The sequence below is a fragment of the Lissotriton vulgaris genome, chromosome 2_1, assembly GCF_964263255.1.
Source record: "Lissotriton vulgaris chromosome 2_1, aLisVul1.2, whole genome shotgun sequence".
Classification (NCBI taxonomy): Eukaryota; Metazoa; Chordata; class Amphibia; order Caudata; family Salamandridae; genus Lissotriton; species Lissotriton vulgaris.
The window spans coordinates 360,278,771-360,299,654 of record NC_141687.1 but is presented as its reverse complement, the minus strand read 5'-3'; the positions used below and the strand labels follow the sequence as shown (position 1 = coordinate 360,299,654).

The 20,884-nt window shown below is 46.5% G+C and overlaps 1 protein-coding gene across 1 annotated transcript in view; it reads right to left on the bottom strand.

Moving 5' to 3' along the window:
* Positions 1–20,884, bottom strand: part of BLTP2 (bridge-like lipid transfer protein family member 2) — a 604,102-nt gene that overhangs the window by 199,631 nt on the left and 383,587 nt on the right. Inside the window, exon 27 of the mRNA XM_086955158.1 lies at positions 755–854. Coding sequence (XP_086811284.1) covers positions 755–854 — 100 coding nt within the window. The remainder of the gene's footprint in view (positions 1–754; positions 855–20,884) is intronic.

Here is a 20,884-nt window from a genome sequence, read left to right as displayed (position 1 = left end):
GATAATGAGGCCCCGCTCTCTCCGTTGGTACCTCCTGGCTTAGGAACTACCCCCCCCCCCAAGCTGCTGATTCAGCTTGGGGCGGAAGTGGGAGGCCTCCAGCTCACAGGTTCTACGACTGGGCACGAGCCTGCAGGGCATCTTGAGTGCCCTAGAGTGGTTTTCAATTGAACCTGTAAGAGTTTTTATTTTAGACAAGTTGATAGCACAGTGACGCATGTTATTGCTAGGCTTGGAAATATTGGTCTCCATAACTGCTTTCCTCCCCACTGCCTATTTCAGTAGTTTTCGTGTTTATTTAAGACATGAAATTTACGTTTTCCCCCAAGGGGTGCCCTCCCTTCAGTAATTTGATTATTTTTCTTTTTTATTGTGATAATGTTGTGCAGAGTGGCAGTAACAAAATTAATGCATATATATTCCTCTATCTTTATTAAAACCGTGATAAAATACCCCAAAAAAGGGAAAATGTTGGGTGATGACAACAACCTTAGCTTCTTTGTAGTATGAAGTTACATTTAGTAACTGAAAGAGCAAGGTATGGTCAGGTCTTAAGACCAGTTTGAGAACATCCGCCATGCTAATAAATTAGATAAAGAAAAATGAGTTACACACTTCGAGGTGAGGATTCAAACCAATGGCTTTGGTTCTGTGCTTGGTGGAGGATTCCAGTTGAAGATTTTCTTTAAGGTGACAGCCCCCTTCTCAATTCACCAGTTTCTACATTTGCTGCTGCTACCCATGTGGGACTAACCTGTGGTGGTGCTGACCATTCCTCCGACAGCCTGGCCACTTTCCATCAACTCTTGAACAGAGTCCAGAGTTCTCTGCCGATGCTCTTCAATGTTTTTTACCTAGCGGGAGACATGAAAATTATATGCACTCTCCTAAACACCAAATTATTCATCCCCCAAACCCCCCCCCCCCAACTCTGCCACTGCCGCCCCCGCCGTCGACACTGGGTCACACAAGCACACAGGCTCGGGCACACATCTGTATCTCAGAAAAATGACTTCTTTTAAATTGCACCCAAATTCCTTACCTACTGGTTTTAATTAGACCAAGCAAGCAACTGCAAAGTAACACTAACGCATTCTGCAACAGCGCTACTATCCTTTCAGAGCTGCTATCCTACCCAAATTTCTCGCCATTTTGCCCTATAAACGGAGTCTCAAGTTGCTTTTAGACAAACTACAACCCTAATCTGGAACTGAAAACAATTTTATCTGTGAAAATCGTTTTCAAGAAAATAGTGCTTTGAAGTCAAATTTCCACGCTCACTAAAACCTGCAATATATCAGGCCAACCCCCCCCCCCCCCCACACCACACCTTAGACCACATGGCACAGAATATGTTCCTATGTACCTATGCGAGAACAATTAACATTTCTATCACCTACTTCTATGCTTGAGACGGTAAGCATTAAGGGCACATCTGAATCTACAACACTGCAAGTTGCAAATACATTGTTACAGGTAGGAGACATTTCCCTTTTGCAGCATATTTTGGTGTAGATCACACCATCACTTCTCCTTTAAAGTTGTTGCTGGCAGTCCATCTGTCAGCTTATCAAATGTTCATACAAACGTACGATTAACCCTCGAATTTAAAAAAAATAACTGAATCATCTAACAATCCTTATGTCAACAGCATCTTTATCTAGATGTGGCATTGAGAAAGCCACAAACAACTGTTTCGTTTTCCTGACAGGTTCAAGGCTATAAAAATAGATTAAAAATTTTTACATCTAGATTTTGTAAATGCTCTATTTACTTCACGTTGTGTGTTTGTGTAGAACACTGGTAGTTCAATGGCTTCATTAGAATGAAAAGGAAAAAATATTATCAGTTTTAAACAAGCATTTACAATGCAATGGTCTCGGCATTATTAAAGGTAGAGCTATTGGCATTGCTCATGACTTTTTTTTTATACATCATAAATAAATGGCATTGTAATTTACATTGCCGATTGCTTAATCGTTAAATGAATGGCATTGTCATTTACAATGCCAATAGCTTAATCGTTTGCAAATGCATGACCTATTCAATTCAATTCAATTCAAATAATCTTTATTTCGATTGTAAAAGATCATAAAAGATATACAAACGATTTTCATCATTAAAAGCATTATAAAAATATTTTAAGAAAGATACCCCCGACTCATGATTACAATCAAATTACTAGGAAATGCATTTTGATTAATAAAAAAGGGGGAGATATTCATAGAGCTTTAGAGTTCCTGAGAGTTATTGCACGTAAACGCCACATTGCCATCAGAAATTTCGCCATTGCGAACACGGTTGGTGCCGATAAGTCTGTCTTTAGGACTCTGTAAGCTGGCGCATAGGTGCGAAAGCCCAAGTTCCTCAAATAAGGGACCAACCAGTATCTTCTGATTCTGCTATAAGCTCTGCAGAACAAGACCACGTGGAGATCGCTTTCCAGTTTATACTTGCATGCTGGGCACTCCCCTATTTCCAGATTGCCGGCCCAGGATTTAGTAATGGACCTCAGGGGGAGAGAACCGTATCTCCATTGCATGAAAATCTTCAGAGCAGACACAGGCATCATAGTGTCTAGTACATATTCTGGACTATAGGAGTCTTTTGTTTTGATGAAATTGTCCGTTAGGGATCCATCCCGTGTAGAGTTAATGGTTTTCTGGAGCATAGCGCTATAAAACAGGTTTGAAAGTTCCTTTCTGGAAAGCCTTACAGCCGCTGCTTCCGGGTTGGACCATAACTCTGGGACTCCGAGGAACGTACACATGTCCCTAATGTACTTTATCCACGGGATTTTGGTGGCATAAGTTGATCTCAAAAATTCCTGGAGTTCATTTCTGTAGTGTACTAGTTCTTGACTACTCCACAGGCGCCTCCAGTAGGTCAGTGGTTTAAGACCCAATTCCTCTGTAATTGGTCGCAATGCCAGGTCCATTCTTAGGGGGAGTAATGGAGTGCTCGGGGGAAGTGCAGCCAATTGTCTTATGAAATAGTTTTCTGCAACCTGTACGGTATGCAATGGTATATGTCCCCATAGCTCGCCTCCGTAAATGATGCCCCCCCGGGCTTGGGCTTTATAGATGTGAATGGCGGGTGCCAGTGGACGGAGAGGTGATTTTTGGGCGATTCTTGTGATGGCACCTGCCCTCTGGGCTAGTTTTGTGGTTGCTTTTATTTTGTGTGGCAGCCAAGTCAGGTTGTGGTTGAGGGTTATGCCGAGGTATTCTATTACGTGTACTCTTTCTAGGGTTGTGGATCCCAGATGGGGGTTTGGGCAGCTTTTGGGTCTGGGATTAAGGATCATAAATTTAGTTTCGAAGGGTTTATTTCTAGGCTCCTTTCATTGCAAAACCCCAGAAACCCATTCAGAACCCTCTGCAGCCCCATTGGTGTTTTTGACAGCAGCAGGGTGTCGTCCGCGAACATAATCGCAGGCACCCTGCTGCTGTTCAATTGAGGCGCATCAATGTTAGGGATCCTATTCAGATACTCTATCACCCCATTCACAAATAAGCAAAACAGGGTCGGCGCCAGAACGCAGCCCTGCCTTACCCCTCTGCGAACGGGGAATTTGTCTGTCAATCTGCCGCCCTTCCCGTATCTCACACGGGCATAATTGTTGGTATGCAGCCTGACTAACACATGGAGAATATCTCCTGGAATACCCAATTCGACCAGCACCGCCCACAATTTAGCCCTAGGAACTAAATCGAAGGCGGCGCGAAGGTCCACAAAGACCGCATACAAAGTCCCACCTTCTGAAAGCACCGTCTTCCAATATATGATATTCAGCCTTAATATTTGGTCGACTGTTGAAACTCCTTTTCTAAAACCCGCCTGGAGAGGGCTCAAAATGTCCATTTCCTCAATCCAGCCTAACAACCTATCAAGAACTAATCTACCAAACAGTTTTTGGGACACATCAATGAGGCTGATTGGGCGATAGTTGGCTGGGAGCAGAGGCGACCCCTTTTTAAATATCGGGACCACCTCCGTTCCCAGCCAAGTGTCTGGTATTTTCATTCCCCCCAGCACTGCATTGAATAAAACCATGAGGTAGGGTGCCCAGATTCCAGGTTCATGTTTTAATACATCGCCTGGCACCCCATCCAAGCCAGGTGCCTTTCCAGCGGTAAGACCTGCTATCGCCTTCCTGATGTCATTTATGGTGAAAGGATCAGAAATCTGTCTAAGAGGGGCAGTTGGCATTTCTACTTCTGTGTCCTCATTCTCTATAGAGTATAGCTGCTGGAAATGTTTTTGCCAGACATTTGCAGCAATATTGGGTTCGATTGCGGTGGGTAAATCCCCGCAACCGTGGTTAATTAATCTCGAGAATTTACGGGAGTCTCTTGTTGCTAAGGACTCCGATAGATTCTCCCAGTGCTGTACATCCCACTCTATCTTAGCGTTAGCTATGAGTGTTTTGTAGGCCTTCCTTCTAGCGGTGATCTCCTCCCTCGGGCTTCCTGCTTTTATACTCAATAGTAGGTTGCGTTTTGCATCTCGGCAAGCTCTATTAAACCAAGTGCATTTATTCAGGCCCTGGGATATAGGTGCTCTGGTACTGAAGAGGTTGGCTTCAAGCTTTCTAATTAAATGTTCATGAACCTGTGCTAAGTCCTCACTAGTCTCCCTTGTAGAACCTAAGTTCCATAACTCAAAGGCCTCTTCCAGGGTTGGAATGATTCCAGCATATAGGGAGGCTATCTTGTCTTCGCTAGAGGCAAGGTTTTCCCATTTAATCCTCTTCCTATTATTGTCCAGGAGGTATCCCTCTTCATGCTTTTGCTCACATGAGGGACTCTCTTCCAGACAGGAGGTGGCAAAATCTAGTTCTAACGCATTATGGTCGCTATCCTGTCTGTGCAGTACTCTGAAGTCCAGGACCTTTTTCCACGCATGCAACTGAACTAGGAAGTAATCCAGTCTGGATTCTCTACCCTCCCTGTTGAACGTGCATTTGCTCGGAATGTCGGACCTAGTGCGGCCGTTACAGGCTCTCAAGCCGTAGGTTAGATTGAGTGTGTTTATTTGTACAGCCAGCGGTGTCCATGCTCTGGGAGGGGGGCTTCTGTTGGGGGAACATGCCAACTTGAATCCTCCTCTAGGGAGGGTCCATCAAGTAGCCCAGGTAACGGTTTAAAGTGGGAATTAAAATCCCCCCTACCAGATATGGTACACCGTCTGGAATGGTTTCTAATAGCCGGGACAATGCCTCGATGGTTTTGGAGGTGGCGGCTATTGGAACTGGCCTGGAGTAGATGTTTATTACAAGTAATTTATGGAATTCCAGCCATTCAAGTAGAACTGCCAGTATATCCTCCAAGTCCACGGTGTATCGTGAAGCTGAGCAACTTAAGTCAGTAGCCACCCAGGTCGCCAGACCTCCAGACGGTCGGCCTCTCCCACCCCAACTAGCTTGTAACGAGAAGGTCTTGAAACCCCTATACGTAGTCTCTTCCCTTGCCCAAGTCTCTTGGAAGAGACAGATGCTTTTTGAGTTTATTAGCTCACCCCACAAATCCGAGTCTATTTTATTGGCCAGGCCTGCCAAGTTCCAAGAAAGCAATTTTAGTGATTGAGAGTCCTGGAGCCCAGCCCGCAGCGTTATTCGGTTAGTCATTTGTGTTATGTATACTGATTGAGCTAGGCTCTGTGTCTGCTCATGTCCCATAGATGGGCCGTCCAGGTTAGTTCCCCTTTCTTCTCTCTGTAAGCCTAGCCCTGAGTTACTAACCGAAGAGTTCTCCTCCCCATTGATGGAGTTGGGGGTTTTGTGGGTGCCTTCATCATAACCTGATAATCGCCTGTGTGCCCTTTCAGGGGTCAATTGTCAATCTACCATTTCGAGACAGTCGTATCGATTGTAAAGTGGTAGAGGCGGTGGCTGAAATTGTCTGGGGGGCCAAGGTGCTTCTCTTCCAAATCCTCCATTGCCCACTCCTCTGCCATTTACAGTCTCCCACCCTTGAGGATCATCGTAAATTGGCGGGAATTGAGGCGATGTTCGCATTTGGTAGTAGGGGATTCTATTCCCTCCCTGATTACCCCCCCAGTTTCCCTGTCGGTTCTCTAGGTACCCTCGTCTCTGATTGTTAGTTATGTGGGTATTTGCTGGATAGAAGAAAGAAAGGGGGAGTGGATGGATGTTATTCCCCTCATCCTCTAGAAGGGAGCCACAAATGTAGGATACTGTTCCTGGTTCTTTAAAACTCACCAGTATACAGTCACCACTAATTGTTTTGGGTCTCTTTCCTACCCACGAGACTCTTCTAACCATGCGAATTTCGCTTGACATGCCTCTAGGAAGTGGTCTATGTGTAGATAACCAGTTTATTACTTTGTTTTTTAAAGAGACCCCTGTCTCGTATGTATCCGATTTTAATTCGGGCACCCCAGCTAAAATAGCAGTGTATGGAGCTACCTCGGGTGGAAGATTAACAGTAACTGTTTTTGCGCTGTTTTGTTAGAGTTCTGAGAGTTTTGTTTGTTAGATAGTGACGATTTAGGTGGACTTTTGTGTTGTAAGTGAGAATTTGTAGTATCAGTAACTGTGTGTGTTTGTTGTGCACTAGATGATTGATTGTCATGGGTTCCTGCTGGGGTCGCTGGGATAACTAGATTGGCTTTCTGGTTTAATCGTTGATTGTTAAGTGGTTTAGAATTTTTGGTGCCGATTGTTGTTATTACGGCATCAATGCCATTGGCCGGTCTCAAAGGGTTAGAGTTGTTTTTGGGTTTCGGGTCGGTGTTAGGGGCTGTAGGACAAGGAACCTCAGGTTTACAAGAGTCCATGAACTGTAATGCAGTTTTCTCTATTTTGATTAATTTTGCTTCCATTTTTATCAAACGGGCTTCCAAGGGATTTAGAATTGATTTGAGGAGGTTTCCTATGTCTGCTAGTGTTATGTCCCCTTCAGCTGACTCGGAACTTTGTTCTGGTAAGGGGACTGGCAGATCAGTGGAAATATTTCTGGCTGGTTCTGGGGGAGGGCCATCTGATGTCGCCGATGGAGGTCTATCCTGTGTAGAATTGGCAGTACTGGGAGCGTTGTGTGTTAGCCCTGTCTTTGATTTTTTGGCCTTCCTTTCCTTGGAGCTCTGTTTCCCTGTTTTTCTTTTCTGAATTGCGCCCTCCCTTAGACCCCGGTCTGTGTTTTGTGGCCCTATAGAATTTGGGACATTTATTATAAGTGGAGCTTCTTCCCTCAGTAGGATAGGGATTTGAGTAACTAGCTCAGTATCCTCTCCCCTATGTTTGATGGTTGCGTAATTTGTGTCAACGGCAGCGAGAGGAGACTCATATCTTAAGGGTCGCTTATGGTTCCCTCCGAGAGATCTATGCTGGTATGCAGGTGAGCCCCTCTGCAGGCTCCAAGTTGAGAATTATCAATATTCCGCCTATCCTCTGGGGTTTTTGCCGTCGCTATGATACCCATCGAGGACCATCGAACCCAATCTATTTCTTGCGAAATACGTCTTTCTAAGAGGGAAATGTCCTCAATTAACAGAGATCCCGCTTTGAGAAAATAGTTATCTATTTTACCTTGAATAGGAGCAGTTGTTATAGGTCCCGCAGCCGCCATATTAGCTTTGCTCCTTGTCTCCATTTTGCTCATTGTAAGCAGAGTAGTTTGAGGATTGGGGAGAGGCTGAGTAAGCAAATGAGGTAGAAGATTGTAATGTAAAGGGGGTGGCCCGTTCCGTTCTCTACCGTTCTCGAACGGCCTCAAACGGCCCGCTCTTTGCCCGGTCTTCGCCCCGTGCTGCGTCCCGGAAGCTGGCAGTCGGTCACGCAGGGACTCCTGGTTGATGGAGTCCCTGCTACGCTCGCAGCCCCGCTGGAAGCCTCTTGCCCGGGTCCGCTTTTCCTCTTCTCCCTTCCGGTATGCAGCCCCTGTTACACCGAGGCGATGCGGCACCCGGGAAGCGGGTGCGGCGAGGTGCGGGTCCGGTGGCAGAAATGTCATGGAAGTTCAATCCTGGCAGGCATTCCTTGCAGGTAGAGTATGTGTGCAATAATGATCCCACGATAGCAGGGTGGATGAAGATTTTGTATTCCTCAGGTGGGCGGGCCAGCAGGGAGAGCGGACCGGAAGCTGGCAGTCGGTCACGCAGGGACTCCTGGTTGATGGAGTCCCTGCTACGCTCGCAGCCCCGATGGCAGCCTCTTGCCCGGGTCCGCTTTTCCTCTTCTCCCTTCCGGTATGCAGCCCCTGTTACACCGAGGCGATGCGGCACCAGCGAAGCGGGTGCGGCGAGGTGCGGGTCCGGTGGCAGAAACGTCACGGAAGTTCAATCCTGGCAGGCGTTCCTTGCAGGTAGAGTCTGTGTGCAATAATGATCCCACGATAGCAGGGTGGGTGAAGATTTTGTATTCCTCAGGTGGGCGGTGGGCGGGCCAGCAGGGAGAGCGGACCGGAAGCTGGCAGTCGGTCACGCAGTGACTCCTGGTTGATGGAGTCCCTGCTACGCTCGCAGCCCCGCTGGAAGCCTCTTGCCCGGGTCCGCTTTTCCTCTTCTCCCTTCCGGTATGCAGCCCCTGTTACACCGAGGCGATGCGGCACCCGTGAAGCGGGTGCGGCGAGGTGCGGGTCCGGTGGCAGAAACGTCACGGAAGTTCAATCCTGGCAGGCGTTCCTTGCAGGTAGAGTCTGTGTGCAATAATGACCTATTGCATTTAAACCCACACAGAGCCACACACACAGCCACCCACACAGAGCCACAGACACACACACAGAGCCACACACACACACACAGAGCCACACACACACACAGAGCCCCACACACACACACACACACAGAGCCCTACACACAGAGCCCCACACACACACAGAGCCCCACACATACACACACCCCCATAGCCCCCCCCACAAACAGAGCTTCACACACACACACACAGCCCCCCACACAGAGCCCCCCCCCCACACACACACACACACAGAGCCCCACACACACACACAGAGCCCCACACACACAGAGAGCCCCCCACACACAGAGCCCCACACACACACAGCCCCACACACAGAGCCCCACACACACAGAGCCCCACACACACAGAGCCCCACACACACACAGAGCCCTACACACACAGAGCCCTACACACACACACACAGTCCCACACACACACAGACTGGGCCTCCCCACACACACACAGAGCCCCCCACACACACACAGCCTCCATACACACAGAGCCCCACACACACACAGACGGAGCCTCCCCACACACACACACACACAGAGCCCCATACACACACAGAGGTGCCCCACACACACAGAGCCTCCACACACACACACAGCCCCACTCACACACAGAGGCGCCCCACACACACAGAGCCCCTACACACCCAGAGCCACACACACACCCAGAGACACACACACACACACACAGAGACACACACACACACCCAGAGACACACACACACACCCAGAGACACACACACACACCCAGAGACACACACACACACCCCCAGAGACACACACACACACCCAGAGACACACACACACACACACACCCAGAGACTCACACACACACCCAGAGCCACACACACACACCCAGAGCCACACACACACCCAGAGCCACACACACACCCAGAGCCACATACACACCCAGAGCCACATACACACACTGGAGAGCAAGCACAGCGACGGGGCAGGGAAGCAAGCACAGCGACGGGGCAGGGGAGCAAGCACAGCCAGGGGAGCAAGCACATCCAGGGGCAGGGGAGCAAGCACAGCCAGTTTTTTTAAAATAATAAATAAATGGCATTGTAATTTACATTGCCAAAAGCTTAATCATTAAATAAATGGCATTGTCATTACAATGCCAATAGCTTAATTGCTCGCAAATGCATGACCTATTGCATTTACACCCACACAGAGCCACACACACACAGCCACCCACACAGAGCCACAGACACACACAGAGCCACACACACACACACACAGAGCCACACACACACAGAGCCACAAACACACAGAGCCCCAAACACAGAGCCCCACACACACACAGAGCCTCACACACACACAGAGCCCTCCACACACACAGAGCCCCCAACAAACACACACACACACACCCAGAGCCCCACACACCCCCACACACAGGGCCCCCCACACACACAGAGCCCCCCACACACACAGAGCCCCACATACCCACACAGAGCCCCACATACACACACAGAGCCGCCCCCCACACACACACAGAGCCGCCCCACACACACACACAGAGCCCCCCCACACAGAGCCCCCCCACACACAGCCCCCCCACACAGAGCCCCCCACACACACAGAGCCCCCCACACACACAGAGCCCCCCACACACACAGAGCCCCACATACACAGAGCCCCCCACACACACAAAGCCCCACATACACAGAGCCCCACACACACACACAGAGCCCCACACACACACACACAGAGCCCCCCCCACACACACAGCCCCCCACACACACAGAGCCCCAAACACACAAAGAGCCACACACACACACAGAGCCTCACACACACAGAGGCCCACACACAAGAGCCTCACACACACACAGCCCCACACACACACCAAGCCTCCCCACACACACACACAGAGCCCCACACTCACACATAGAGCCCCCCACACACACAGAGCCTCCACACACACAGAGCCCCCCACACACAGAGCTCCCCCACACCACAGCCCCCACACCCAGAGCCACACACACACCCAGAGACACAGAGTGCAAGTGCAAACGCCAACCACGCCGGTACTTGCCAGGGCCGGCTGTGCTAGTCACTCCTCGCTGATTATCAGCGAGCATGGTGAAGGAGCTAAAAGGACGGGCCCAGCCGCGACGCACCACCGGGCAGGTCTTAGTACTTCGGCACACCGCGCTGCAAACTACAGCGGCAGACTCCGGCCTGTGAGCAATAGTTCAATAGATCGATCTGTCTGAGGGATATGTTTGCACTATGGTGGCATTGTACCATTCACACACACATACATAAGTGTGTATATTTTGCGTTTGTACATCCCACATGCATATGTGACTTATTTGCATTATACTGTTTACTTACAATATTATAGTTTTAATTAACTAAAATAATTAATAATTAATTTTGACTTCTTTGACTGCTCACATAGAAAGACTAAAAACGGAAGTTCTCTGAAACACGGACGAAAACTTTTTGGGTTGTTTTCTTCCTTGCACAAAATGTCAGAAAGTGGGCTCTGAAAACATATTTTTCTATATCCAACAACTTACAACGGCGCTAGTGCCGATTCTGCGCCATGAGTATAGGGCGGGGGTTATATAGAACTATAAGTGCGTGCCTAGCTGGTGAATGCATATTGCCTCTATAACTAAACTCTTTGGGTTCAAGATATCACTGCGCACACTTTTCACCAGTTCTTCACTGCGCACACTTTTCACCAGTTCTTGTAATACGTGTCTCCTCAGCGCGCCAGGTTTCTTAAAATTTGATCCATGCTTTGGGTAGACTCACTGTGCAGTTAGAGGCCGGCATTTCACGAGTGCACGTGTGGTGAGAGGGTCGACAGAGGTTTTGTGTGTTTAATCAGCACAGTTATACGTTCACGGTGTGACTTTGGGTGCACGCAGAACTATGATAGGTACAATTCGGAGTCGTGCATCTCGCGTTTGCGTATTCCTGGTCGGCGTCCTGTCCTTTTGCTATAACAGAGTATAACGGAATCTACCGGGAGGGGGGGGGTTCTTTTTTGGATTGTACGGAAAGCTCCAGCGCATGAAACTACGAGTAGATAGAAATATTTATTTCATTTTAAGGTTGTTTTTTTTTACAACACTGACAAAAGTGGAGGATTATTGTTTGGACCTTCTACGTTGGTCAAAAGCAAAAGGGGGGAGCGAGTTATTAATATGTTGGATTCATCTTTCTTTTGGGGAATTGTGGCCTTTAAAATCGGTAGGTGTGAGAGATCCACTTCACAAAACTGTGATCCTGCGCAAATCCCATTTATCACCGTCTCCCAGCTTTTTTGACTGACAAAACGATGAGCCGCTGAATCTTACTTATTCAGAGTGAAACTCTACTTATTAAGAGTTTTATTTTGAGAGTTTGAGATCGGAACAGTTCTGCCAATGTATGGGGTGCCTTATTAATTATAGGGCGGGACCCAGCGCAGAGTGTTCTGCCACATACTAAGAGACAGTACCACCCCCAAGCACACTTCCGTAGACTAACTCTACAACCCACTGCTCCACAGTGTCCCCAGATCCCCTCTTACCACACCAACACCTGATGCACTGCTTCTCACTGTGGCGACTGCACACAAAATTAGAGGTGCAGAAGCCCTGTCTGCAACAAAACCGTACAAAACAGAGAATAGGCACACAACAGGACGGTAGACAATCTCCCTAAAGCACAAGGATGTGGCAAGACAACCAGATCTGCCAAGCGTGAAACTGGAGAACCGGGTTTGAGTCTTGGCGCCGGCTCACCATCCTGTGATTCTGTGCAAATCAGTTAATCTCCCTGTGCCTTCCAAAAGGGAATGTGTCCTTGTGTAATGTAACTGTTTTTCTTGTAAAGCGCTCCACTGCCTTCGGGTCGAGTTCGCCTATAGAAAACTGTAAAACAAAACAAAAAGAAACCAGCCAGCATAACCCGTTGTGCCAGAGCTCACTGCACCGGTGGATGATGGATCCAGTGCACGCACAGCTATGAGGGCTCTCTACAGCCCAGTACTGCTGGTGGGGTGGAATGTTCCCACTACACACACAGCGCTGGCAGTGTCCAGACACACACCGAGTCAGTCTACGGCCCTTAGCCCCGTACACAGCCCGAGGTGACAGGAACCTCGCACTGCACTCCCACTGAATCAATGCATACAGCGTACATCAGCACACGCAGCTGTTGTGGTCAAACCCCCCGGCACACTTGGGCACTGCACTACATACAGCACTTTGACAGACACCTTTAGCACAACACTCCAAACAGCACTAGGAGTTATTATCCGCTGACACTGCACGCCAAACAGTAAAGGGAGGGCAACCCTTAAACACACTGAACCCCCACACAGCACTGAGGTCACAGCACCACGGACACTAATCTCCACACAGCACTGAGGTGAGGTCACAGCACCATGGACACTACTCTCCACACAGCACTGAGGTCACATCCCTGCAGACACAGCTTCCCACACAGCACTGGGACGGGCAGCCGCTTCCTCAAACACACTGAAACCAAGGGCAAAGCTGGCAATAGTGCAGTAGGAGCGGTGTCACCACGGCCCAGGGATGCTAAGGAGCCCTCTGTACCCTAAGTATGGCTACATGTTGCCACATAACCTGCGGCGTGGGGGGCAATTTCCTAGCCTGCAAGAGGGTCTGTGACATTTGCTAAACCAGTGATTGAGACACTGCACTCCACGCAGGTCTGGGGCCGTCCTGTTGCAAAACACTCCCAGACAATGCACCCACCCCACACGCTGCACGGGGGAGGGGGCCGGGGTCACACCCCCAAACTGATCGCTCCGTACCACCATTGCTCCAGCACAGAGCTCTGGCCGTGCGGAGATGCCTTTCTGACAAGTGGATAGCTCCGGCCCTTTTGTACCCAGACTTGGCAGCATCTGCCTCTCCGCTAGCAGCCCTTGGAGGAAAGACCGCACCCCTCCCACCCCAGCCTCCCAGGGGCCCTTCCTGGCCACTCGCCCAGCACTTACATGAGTGGGGGTCGCTGGAGCTGCGCCTCTGCTGTCTGCCTAGAAATCTAAACACGGGAGAAGTAATACCAGGGAGGGTCCCCTGCAGCCAAACAGGGATTCTAATCCCGGCTACCCCGCTTTACCAGATGATGTGATCCTCTGCTAATCACTTTATGTCGCTGCGAACCAGTTCCATTATATGTCACATAGTGAGCGCTTCAAAGTATTCTACACAACAGAATATGTCCCTTTAACATGGATGGATGGATAACTATTGATGACATTTCCAGTAGTGCATATCACAAACACGCTGGAGATAATAGGGGTCATGTGAGCATAACCTTCCATTTGGCAAAAAAAGGTGGTGAGAAGAACAGGGGACGTGTGTAGAACGTTGTGGAATCAGAATGGGAGAAGGACAAGACAGAATATACAGATAGCAAAGAATATATAGTTTAGAACATTAACAGTGCAAATGAAAGTCCGAAAAACGGGGGTGAAAGAATCACAGCAAGGCAGGAAGGATAGTGCATTAGGCGTGATGCAGAACCAAGATGGCGATTGTTCAGTGGCAGAGATACCCCTCTGGGGTAGGAATCTAGGACCCCCTGCAGGTTTCCTCCATTGCTAGGGCTACGAGCAGGAACGTTTAGGGATCGAAGCGTCAAGTCTCCAAGCAGCCATTCACATGATATTTAAATGTTTACATGCGAGTGAGGAACGGGACTGTAATTAGTCAATAAAGAATCCATTTATTGTGAGTCACAACACCATCAGGAAGTTACAATAAAATCTCTGCGGTGGATTTAAAAAAGTGCATTATTTTGGATCAGAATTCCAACAAATAACGCGTTATAACTTTGTTCAGTATAAAAGGGAGGGCTGGCCGTCCTTTGTCCCAGTACATCCCTGGCGTTGCACCTATGGCGTTTCCATGGCCAGGCCTGCTCGGTACCTCTGTGAGCGGGAAGGGGGGCTCGCACGTCACCGAGCACCGCCCTCGGTAGCAGGCAGAGATACCACCTTGACTCCAGAGGAGCAGAGCAGCGGACAGCGCTTCACCGCGGTGACAGCTCACTGCTTCAAAGACATCAATCCGGTCACCCTCTGATCGCCGCAGGACCTTTCCTACCTTCCTCCTTGGGAAGATCGATTCCATCCCAGCAGCGCCTCCCTGAAGAATTGGAGCTGCGATCGTTAGAGACAGGGAGGCACTGTCGCTCTCCTGCTTTGAGGCACCACACTCTTATGTGAAACAAAAGGGGTGTTTTTGATGAGCAAGTAGTAAAAACAAGAAAAACGGCAAACGGTTCAAAAAAAGAAATGGCGGCTGCAACTGCAAACATCCGAAAATTTTCGGATTCGGGGGCGTGTTTTTGGTTTCTGAGTGACGGATGACGTCAAAGGTGAAATGAACGCCAAAAACACGCCCCTGAATCCGAAAGGGACGGGGCTTGATTGGAGTGATGCCCCTCTCCTCCAATGGCTGGCCTCCGTTTAGGAAGCCAGCCAATAGAGGAGAGATGAAGGAGAGAGGCAGGTTCAAGCCCTGTCTAAAAAACATTAAATCTCTGACCGGAGACTGCGCAAACGCAGCCTTTAGGTCCTCGACCTAAAAATGGGTGGGTCTGACTACTATAGTAGTAAGGAGGGTTTTTGTTTGCCCATATAGACACCATGGTAGGGTTGACTCAGCTTAGCTATTGCACGTGTTCAAATAAAAAAAGAAAACATGCTGCATTAGCCAAGAACATCTTAAAAGTGTAGCTAGAGCTAGCATAAATGCTACTAAGTAAGTGGATAGCAAGCAAAATGTATTGCCGTAAATTTCTTCCTTAGTCAGTCAACCAACGAACGTTCCTGGAGGGACAGAACGCCCTGACATGACAAAAGCATAAAAAAAGTAAAGGAGGCCCCCTTCTCTGTCAAGTTTGGGACAGGGGAGTAATATTGAAAAGCAAGAGCGTCCCACGAATAAGCCACAAAGGTGGTGAAGAAGTGTACTAGTGGTGCCAGGCTTCTTATTTTTTAGCAATACCAATCACACAGATATAAACAGAACGTTTTATGCAACTCAATTCACTGGACATAGGCCAACCATTATGGAGATTTTATCAAGAAACAAGTTATACCAATATAGCACACAGGTTACTTGTATTCAGTCTAAGCTAGAGAAAAAACAGGAAAATTGTTTTGGAAGAATATATCATTTGTGTATTTATTCAAGAATACAAAATTATCACAATAGTAACAAATAGTTAAAAAAAATACGTGCAGTATATTGTACATTTAATTACCAATTATAACCCAATTAGCAACAAACTCAAAAATATCATAAAAAGAAATTGGCATCTAGTTAATGATAAACATCACAATAGACTGCCCAAACCTATGTTCTCCTACAGGAGGAATCGGACAATCCGAAATAGTTTAGTACATACATACAGGGAAACTAAAAGAGTCAACCAGCCCTCCTTTACTTTTTTATGATTTATACCCAGCTGGTTAGCTGAACCTAAAAAAGAAGGTAGTCAGGGCCGAACTACATGCGGAATTCCTAGTAGAATATTGTAAGAAAGGAGTAATTCCCAAAGGCCTTCAAGTAGTAAATGAACCCGGCATCTTCATAAATAATAGAAAATTCTTAGAGAATTGGACATGGTGGCAAATCGCTGTAGTCGCGATTGGATCCTCCTTATTATAGAGACTGCTCATGAGGTATTAGTGGTGGAGCGTAAAGAAATAGAAGACATGGAAACCAAACTAAATAATAGTACAGCACTTCTAGAAGCAAAGCAAAAACTAGAAGAAATAGAGAAGGATATCTCTAGTTATACTGATTACTTAGCAAATAAGAAAAGTAACAAACTACGCAAAGACATTTCGAATTACAATCCCGAATATGTCTATCCATACCTACAGAAAGACTTTTATGAGAGAAGCAGGGAGAATCATCCACAACGCAGACCATGGCTGAATCAACCACGTACCTTTCAGAAAAAAGTAAGGTTTTTTGATACCTCGTATACGAGTTCCGACTCGGAGGGAGATCAACAGAATGACAGTAGAAATACGAAAGACAGAGAAACACCAAATACGTCCAACTCCACTAGTCTTCCTTTTTTGGAACAGCGCCAACAAAATTTTGGTCCCCCGAAAGGGAGAGGCATAGGACGAGGGAATTACAATGCGACACCCCAATTCCTACGACGTCCAAACACACGGAGCCAGAAACATTGGGACTAGTTAGCCATAAACAAAGCACCTATTATTAACCTTTCTAAACATACACTAACCAACCAACAAATTACCCTGTTAGAAAAAGGCTTAGGATACGCAGTTTCATCCAACATTGACAGATACTCTTTGGAGAGAGATCTCCAAAGTTTTTTTAGGAAAATTAGGTTAGCCATGTTTTTGCGGGAAAAGAAAAGCAGCCCAGCCACAATAAATCAGGCCTCAAAAACTAGTCCGTTTGGACTCCCAGTATTAATATGATTCCCAAAGACATAGAAGCCTTTGAGCGAAGCGTAGACAAGAGCGTGGACGATCTACTGAAACACAAACACTGGATTAGTCACAACCTTAGTAAAGATGAGGCATTAGCATTACAGACACTACAGAATAACATCGAACTAACCATCAAACCGGCAGACAAGGGGGGTGGCATCGTGGTGATGGACACCCCCGATTATAACAATAGAATGCTGAGCTTACTAGAGAATAAGGAACATTACATGATAGCACACATGGATGAATGGACATCCTTGAAACTATCCATTGTTACTCTCTTGAAACAGGCTAGAGATGACAATATAATCTGCGAAGAGGAATATTCTTTCCTCTATAATAAGGATCCCATTATCCCAGCCCTTTATGGACTTCCGAAAGTCCATAAGGACATACTGAACCCCCCAATGAGGCCCATTGTCTCCAGCATTGGGTCCCTTACGGAACCACTCAGTAAATACGCAGATGTTTTTCTGCAACCCCTTGTTACCACCCAAAAGGCGTACATTAAGGATACAACGGACATTATCCAGAAAATAGAAGGTCTAGCTTTTGATCCCCATTCTCAGTTTCTTGTCACGCTAGACATAGAAGCATTATATACTAATATACCCCAGAATGCAACAATTGAAGTTATCACTTCCATGCTAAACAACGAAGATAGGGACCATACAGCTCATGAGCAGTTCATTATAGACTGCATCTCTTTGGTATTGAAAAACAATCTGTTCCTATTCAACAAACAACTGTTTAGACAGACAAAGGGGACCAACATGGGGGCCACCTATGCCCCTAGTCTGGCCTGTTTGTATGTATCAAACTTCGAAGAATACCATATCTACAATACAGTATCACCGTTCTATGAAAACATCTCGCTGTGGTCTCGTTACATAGACAACGTCTTTTTCATCTGGACAGGCCCTATAGAGACACTAAGAGAGTTCATCATATGGCTGAATCTTGGTGACAATAATCCCAAGTTCACCTCCCACATAGACAACAACAGTTGTGAATTTCTTGACCTTATTATCAAACACACTAATGGGACCCTAAACGTAGAACTTTTTACAAAACCGACTGACAGAAATACTATGCTTCATCACAAAAGTAACCATCCTCCCAGTCAAGTAAACAATATCCCATTTGGTCAATTTCTGAGACTTAAGAGAAATTGTACCACATCTCAGGACTTTGAAAAAACATGCCAGTGTTCTGATAACTAAATTTTTAGAACGCGGATATCCTAAACGATTAATAAGGCACTCTTACAAGCGCGCTAAATATTACAATCGCGATAATTTATTTCTGCCCAAAGAGAAGAAAGCGCTTACTGCACAGCCCATAATCTTTGTTACCAATTATAACCCAATTAGCAACAAACTCAAAAATATCATAAACAGAAATTGGCATCTAGTTAATGATAAACATCACAATAGACTGCCCAAACCTATGTTCTCCTACAGGAGGAATCGGACAATCCGAAATAGTTTAGTACATACATACAGGGAAACTAAAAGAGTCAACCAGCCCTGTATTGATAATGCACCAATGCCAACGGGCACTTTCCCGTGTTCAGGTTGCAGTAACTGTAAAGATATCATCCGAGGGAACACCATCACCATCAAAGATGTAGTAATCAAACCGACCAGCTTCATGAATTGCCGGACAAGTAATGTAATTTACCTGATCAGTTGCCCCTGTAAACTTATTTACATTGGTGAAACCTCTAGAGAGGTCCGTATACGACTGAACGAGCACAGATCAGCCCTTCGTACCAACAAGATAGGGGCCCCTCTAACTGAACACTGGAAGACAGCAAAGCACGAGATTAGTGACCTTCGCTGGTGTTGTTTAGAGCATGTTAGTCTTAGTACAAGAGGTGGAAACCTGACCCAAAAAAGAAAAAGACGCAAACAATTCTATATGTCCAAGTGTAATAGCGTTCGCATCGGACTCAATAGTAGAGAAGATTGGGAAAATATATTTTAAATAATGGAGCAGTAGTGATAAGGAACAACCAAGTTAAGATAAGGTATCGATACTTATAATTAGGTTTCGATAATATAGGTGTATATATATGCATTATATGATCCAAAGATTACAAATAATTATACATTAATATCCATAGCCCTCGATATATATTTAAAGGCACTTTATTTAGGAGTCACTTGAGTGTGTCACCCCCTGGATGAATCATGCCAAATCAACTAATAATACTCTAGTATTTACTTCCAGCAGCACTGGCATATTACTAGCTTATTATCCAGCAATGACGCCCCTTAGTGCTCTACACAACTTTTGATAGATATAACCACACCATGTGAGTGGTACATAATCATTAGATGACTTATAGTTTCTATCCCGATACGTGAGAACATATAAAAAAAAAAATTCTATTCACATATTATAATCGTGCTCCGAACACATGCAGTTCCTCATCGTTTATTATCCCGAATTATCGCAAAACACCTTAAAAAACGATAAAATACCCCATGTGTTAAGCTGGTTACACAGTGGCAATGACGCTGTTTAGCGCGCCATACATGCCTGTTTGTAAACAAACGAGCTGTTAGGTGACTTCTATTCAACCAATCAGCGAGTGCATGTTTGTTCGCCCAATCAGTAGCGTTGTACCATAAAAAGGCCCCAACCCGCGTCCACTCTAAACTTTCAACTTTTGCAGAATCCATGAGACGCTGACGGAGTAGGAGCAGGGAGGCCGAATTTTAACTTCTAGGTAAGCCAAGCACGACCGGCCCCTCTCTTACTTGACCCGCATTGCGCTTAATAGAGCCTCGCCTTTTGTAACCTACTCGCTTTTGGTAACCCACAAGCTACAAGACTCGCTTTTGGTAAACCTACTCGCTTTTGGTAACCTACAAGCTACAAGACTCGTTACGCACCCCAGAACATTAACTTAGTTAAAGTGCATTAGCCATGAATTACTTTAAGTAGCTATACTTAATATAACAGTAAAGAAACCCGTAATGCTTGTATTAACAATATACGCCAAAAGAACCATTCAGTATAGACATCGATGTGACAATGCTATAACCTCGAACAATATTAAAGGTAGATTTGAGGTTGACAAAATAGATCTTAGACAGAGAGGAAACCCTCAAAAAATCTGAGAAATCGTGCTTTATACTAACTGGTGCAAATGCACCAACACTGTGCCTCAACAGGAAGATGGAATTACCTGTAGGCTTGACATTAATAATACGCTACAAGCAATGCACCATGAATGCGTGTATATATTTAAGTAAAGAGGTATATATCAGATACCCTATGTTAAACTATAATTAATAATTCATAAACAAGTATCAAATTTTATAAAACTTCCTCCTTTTACACCAACAGTGGCAGGAGAACCCCCGCCATTACATGAACGCCTAACCGCAACACAAGCCAATTGAAAAGCTCGTGAATTATCAATTTCTCCAGTATTCAATCTTTCATAGATTCACATGCTTGTATCTTCCCCGTCATCATGGTGGGAGTCTCCCGGTAAATAATAATCATAGCAGTAGAAGAAAAAACTGCCTGAAACCATAGAGTAGAGAAACCAGAGGGTAACCTCTCCTCCTCATTATGTGGCCCAAACTACAGCCAATCAGCAACCAGCCCCAGCCTACACCATTCCCAGCAGAGCCACCATACCTCAGATTTCTAACCGCCTTCGTGTGAGAAGGAGTCTCCCTGAGCTCTGCT